The sequence below is a fragment of the Apis dorsata genome, unplaced genomic scaffold, assembly GCF_000469605.1.
Source record: "Apis dorsata unplaced genomic scaffold, Apis dorsata 1.3 scaffold_235, whole genome shotgun sequence".
Lineage (NCBI taxonomy): Eukaryota > Metazoa > Arthropoda > Insecta > Hymenoptera > Apidae > Apis > Apis dorsata.
In genome coordinates, this window is record NW_006263516.1 from 1,152,792 (window position 1) to 1,158,945 (window position 6,154).

Genomic DNA, 6,154 nt, shown 5'->3' on the forward strand with positions numbered 1-6,154 from the left:
TGCTCAGGGACGTACACATCCGCGCGCAAGTGTTATTGTTCCTTGTAGGGAGAACGGGTAAGAGCCCTAAAGCTAAAAGGTACAATTAGAATCGAGCGCGTGACCCGGCTCTCTACTGTCTAATTCTCTTAGAGCTGGATCGATTTCGGTTTTCTTTTCCTTCCTCCATTTTTTTTTTCTTTTTATTTTTCTTAAGGTTTCATTCTTCTCTCTTTTTTCCTTTTGATTTCTCTTTCTTAATTTCAACATTTTCGCTGCCACGAATTCATATATTTATGTGGCAAGTAGGGATTCTTCATGACGAATATTGTTGATTTATCGAATATTATTGATTTTTGTGAAATTTTTTTCGTACCACAAAACTATATATTAAAGATTTTTACTTCTTTTTTATGTTTTTTTCATGTTGTGTAAAATTAATCGAAGTAATTTCTTTAAAGAAGAACATTCTTGTTACTTATATTTTATATTATTTCTTGATTTGAAGTTGGAATTGTTTATTGTTTATTAAAAAAGTTACAATTTCCAAATACGTGATTTAATAAATTACAAATAAGGATTCATAGATTCCAAGTGAACATAGTAAAAAAAAAAAACTGTTTTTTTTCGGATTTCAAAGTATTGATTTTTTAAGATTTAATTAAAATTGATTAATTCGAAATACTTGATAGTGAAATTAAAAAAATGTTTCTAGAAAGTTAAATAGATAGGTACAACTTATTGTTGGAGAAAGGAATAAAGTGAAGTAAAAAAAGTAGGAATGTGAGAATAGCTTTCTTACTTGTGATAAGAATGATGAAAGGAATTTTATGGATTATCAAATTGAACAGTTCACTTATGGTTGATTAAATACCTCGAGTAGTTCATTGCGGAAAAAATTAATTTGCACACTTCCGAGCGTATGATCCGATAAGGGTCGAATTAATCGACTTGCAACCTATTTAATGTCGGCGTTATTATTAGCAATAAAGAAGGAAAGAAATGATACTAGTTGCGACAAAAAATAGTTTATAATGGTTTATTATTTGATTATCAAATTCACTGCGAAATTCAAGAATCATAACATCGAAAATTTGTCTCGTAAAATTTATATTAATTAATTTTCAAAATTCTTACGGAATTTTTGAGATATGTTTCTTTTGTTTTGAGAATTTGTCATTTCGCATATATTTATTTATTATATTTATTTATATTATCATATAATTATATTTATACTCTCTTTAATATACTATATCGTTAAATAATCGTTATATGAGAACGTTGCTTGAAGAAAAAATGCACAAAAAGATAAATATAAATTTTTTTTATTTTTTTAATTTAATTTTGTATTAAATTTTATAACATTTAGAAATAATTTTGTCAAATTGAATTGTGAAAAAAACTAATAATATTTACGTGTTTAATTACAATTTATTAAAAAATTTATTTACGCATGCATCATTTTGCATAAAAAAAATAAGTTGAATATATATATAATATATATATATAATATTTTGAAAGTTTTAATTAGAATTATAAACATGAAATATAGTTATATGTTGCTATAATTCTATTAGAAAAATAATTCAATTTTTAATTGCAATTAATTTTATATAAATCTATTAAATTTAATTATTATTTATATTTATTATATCTATTAAATTAAATATTAATTATATTAATTATAAATCTATTAAATTTCATAATTTGAGAAAAGAAAGATGAAAGAGGATGAAGAAAAGGATGGTGTAGTTCTTGTAGTACGTTCCTGGCTTGGTGTCGTTTCCCATTTCAGGTTGGTGGCTTCGTTTTTCGTCGTAGATGTTCGTATCCTTCCGTTGCGACCCGGAAAAGCACGAGGCGTACATCGGGCGCTGTACGGAAATTGTCGAACGAAAGATATGGAGGTCGGTGGAGGTCGGCCAATTCTAGCACGCTCCAACGTCGATTCGGTTTTCAATACGTTATTGCCTCGAAATCATTTTCGCCCGGCTTTTCAGTCCACGTGTTCTCACAAGAACTCTGCTTGTTTTTACGAACCAAGCAACGGATCATTCAAATACAAATATTAATATGCAATCCAACGAACCACGTTACGCAATCGTTAATAACTCGTAATGTTTGTAGACGGTTCGAGCGTATTGTATTAACAATACGATAATGTAATACGATATTTGTCATTGGAGCGGCTTCAATATAAAAATATGCCGGTTCAATATTATCTATTTTTCAGTTGTTTCTCTTTCTGAGTCCAAGATAGAGGAAACGAATTAATTGGATCGGTGTATTAATTATCGAATGCAAAACGCTTTGTTACAATTGCTACTTTCTCCCGTTCTTTGATCGAGAAAGTACCAATGATATTTGAAATTATTAGTTTCTGATTTAATGCGGTTTATACGGTGCAATTGACAAGGTATAAGCAAATGGATAATTAAATTTACGTGTTAACTCTTAAATGCCATTTATATACGTATGAGTATGTTGGTTTAACTACTATCGTTGGTCTATTGAAATTGACGAACTTTACAATCAGTTATTCATATTATTATTCTTTTGTCTACATAAATAATGAATTCAATATAATAGATTCAAAAAAATGTAATTAATTTTAACCATTAATTAATATCATTCAATCATAATCTATAAAAATTTATTAAATTATTTAATTCTAGTACTTCATTTTGATTGATATATTTTATTTTGTTTTATATTAATTATAGTAAGAATATAGTAAGAATACATTAAATAATTTACGTGAACTACAATTTCTAGAACAATTATTATAATACAATATTTTTTTAGAAACAAAAATTTTTGTAAAAATTTTATAAAATATAATTTATATAAATACTTAATTATAATTCTTAATGTATCATATTAAATAGATAAAATGATTAAATTATGATACATGATTAAATTATGATAATTATTTCAAAGTATGACGTGAAAAAATAATTAAAGTGAAATCTTTTTTTATAATAAATAAAAAATATTGTTATATTTATAACACTATATATAATATTTAGTAAATTATTTGAATATTTATATATTTCATAATATATTAATATAAGTTTTTTAATTTTTATTTATTAATATTATTTGTTATATCTGATGCAATACATTTTATTAATTTTTATGAGTAAAATTAGAAAAATACATATAAAAAGAAATTCATGAATCATCGATATAAAATCAAACTATTGCAAATAAACAAAAGCATAAAATGGCAGGTCTATAAGTATATTTTACGTTATAATAATAAAACATTATTGTCCATATAATATAAAATTATTTTTGCACATGTAACGAAAAACAGGAATATTTTATTTTATAACTTTATCAAAACTATAATATTAATTATAATTAAATGTAAACTAATTTGAAAAATATATTTAATGAGAAATGTTCCATCATATCTTTATCTTATAGATTATCATATAATAGTGCAATTTCATCGAGTTAAATTAAAATCACGTAAATTTAAAATAAATAATAAAAAACATCAATTAGCTGGATAATAATTGACTCGTTAATAATTAACGAATTTTGTTACAGGTACTGGTGAATCCGGCAAATCCACCTTTATTAAACAGATGAGAATCATCCACGGGTCTGGTTACTCGGATGATGACAAGAGGGGGTTCATCAAACTCGTATACCAAAACATTTTCATGGCCATGCAGTCCATGATCCGAGCGATGGACCTCCTCAAGATCCAGTACACCGAATCTTCGAATATAGTGAGTATTTTTAACGGTGACCCTGGCTCCCTTTTTTTGCCGTGTTTCATTATGGTACTGGAGTGCAACGTGTGTGTTCTTCCCATCCGATCGTAGGAAAAAGCAGAACTTGTGCGAAGCGTGGACTTCGAAACGGTTACAACGTTTGAAAGCCCATACGTAGAGGCAATTAAAGATTTATGGGCAGATGCTGGTATCCAGGAGTGTTATGACCGCAGGCGAGAATATCAGCTCACAGATTCCGCTAAATAGTAAGTATTGTGCATTTCTTCGTATCTTCGTTATAACGCATCATATTATTTTGTCCTGAGGAGAGTGTATCTCTTTTTTTTCATCTCATACTATTCGATGCCATCGTTCAATTAATAATTTCTCACAAATGCACAGCTAAACCAATTCTCAAACGCGATTACGCCAAGAAGAGTACAGGTTTGATGCGAGACAATACAATTAAGTACGAGTATATAATTGCATAAAATTAAATTGTTTCTTTTAAAAATTTTATTAAAAATATTTGTTCGAGTTGTTTCTTGATAAATTTCTATTAAGTAAATTAACAATTCTCGATCCATCATAGGTCCTTCTGTAAGTGTTTTATATGATTTTGGTTTACTTGATATTTGTCCACCAAACGATTATGATTTTGAGAATGCTCGATTTTTCGCCGTACCAGGTATTGAGAGCATAATGTTTCAGTTACCTATTGGAGATAGATCGAGTCGCAGCACCAGACTACCTCCCAACAGAACAGGACATTCTTCGCGTGAGAGTACCCACTACTGGTATAATTGAATATCCCTTTGACTTGGAAGAAATTCGATTTAGGTATGTCTCGCCATGCAAAGAAAGGAAGACGCTGCCTGTGCCTGTGATTTACTACTTATACTACATTGGACTCTTTCTGCATCGTGGCTGCATGCATTGTGACTCATCGATTTCACATTTGTACATTGAAATCCATCATTTGTTACGTTTTCTTTTCCTTTGTCGGTGATGTTTCGCGAGTTCTATTGATCCCTCTGGTTTTATGACTTATCTTAACCTTAAAAATCAAATTCAAACTTCTTTCTCAAATTTTTATATTTGTAATTGGAGTAAAATATTTATACATTATGTATTTTCATTATTTACAAGAAGTTTTGTTTTCTTCTTGAAATAAAGAACACATGTTCTTCTCTCCATTTCATGATAGGAATAATGCGGAATAGTAATGCGGAAAATAATGTAAATTGTCTCGTTATCGGTTGGATGTCATAAAACTGTAAGAATAAATCAATGAACTTTGCAATATTCCAAAATTCTTACAGGCAGGGACAACGAGCATGTGTGAGCTGTTTTGCGATATCCCTCTCCTCATAACCACCTTTAATACATGCATGGCATGCACTATCAGACTGTGGCTTCGTTTATTTTGCAGTTATCTTAGTGACCTAGACCGTATTGAAAAGCCTGACTTCCTTCCTACTGAACAAGATATTCTTCGGGCTCGAGCTCCTACTACTGGCATTATAGAATATCCGTTTGATCTGGACTCCATCATATTTAGGTACTAACACACATTATTTGAAACTTCACTATACGTTTAGAAGTATGTATACTTTACTAATTTAATATTACACTAACTTGGAGTATGTGGATCAGTATGAAAAATATCTGTGTGTTTTTAAAAAAATAGAAACTTTGGTTTTTTTTATTCATATTATCTTGTATACATATATATATTTTTTTAATATATTGTCATAAAACCGCTTCTTTTTGTTAATTATTTTTTCGATCGTATATTTTTTAAGTTATTACTGTAATCTATTGTAACGGTATTGACATCTTCTTGTACGTATTACTACATAAATACGTAAAATTATTACATGAATATTGTAAAAGATATTCAGAATATTTTAGATGTACTAAAGTAATTAAAATAACAGTAGAAAATAATTATAATAATAATATAACATATAATAATAGTAGTAGATATAAATAATAATATCTGTATCTTAGAATACGTTTACAAGGTGAGTAATTATAAAAATATATTTTTTTAAAAGAATAAAATTATATTTTCTGAATATATATTATATCGATTTTTTCTTTTTTCTTTTCTTTTTCAATTTCTACCTTTCATTTGCTTGAAACAGCTTATTGTTTGCATGTTTTTTCATGCAATTTATGTTTACAAAGTATATTTTTGTAAATATTTTAATTAATAATTATATCAATAATATTATGGTATTTGAAAATAGAATTTATAAATTGTACTTAATAATTGATAAAAATAAAAATAGAATTTATTTTTATTAATAATGTAGTAATATATAAATATATATATATATATTTATTGATAGGATAAGTTAAATTTTGAATAATATTATAAAAATAATGTTTATTTTACAGGATGGTAGACGTCGGTGGACAGAGATCAGAAAGAAGGAAGT

The 6,154-nt window shown here is 27.4% G+C and overlaps 1 protein-coding gene across 11 annotated transcripts in view; it reads left to right on the forward strand.

Annotated features, from left to right (window-relative positions):
* LOC102673204 (guanine nucleotide-binding protein G(q) subunit alpha) overlaps positions 1 to 6,154 on the forward strand; it is a 52,348-nt gene that overhangs the window by 39,352 nt on the left and 6,842 nt on the right. For 5 of the 11 annotated variants that reach the window (XR_421790.2, XM_006615790.2, XM_006615792.2 and 2 more), the window contains exons 2-6: positions 3,538 to 3,722; positions 3,819 to 3,973; positions 4,419 to 4,547; positions 5,140 to 5,268; positions 6,114 to 6,154. Coding sequence is in view for 10 of the 11 variants with exons in the window: in XM_006615790.2 (XP_006615853.1) it covers positions 3,538 to 3,722; positions 3,819 to 3,973; positions 4,419 to 4,547; positions 5,140 to 5,268; positions 6,114 to 6,154 (639 nt within the window). In the remaining variant the exon portion in view is untranslated. The remainder of the gene's footprint in view (positions 1 to 3,537; positions 3,723 to 3,818; positions 3,974 to 4,418; positions 4,548 to 5,139; positions 5,269 to 6,113) is intronic. The other 6 variants (XM_006615802.2, XM_006615795.2, XM_006615797.2 and 3 more) reach the window with 2 other exon arrangements.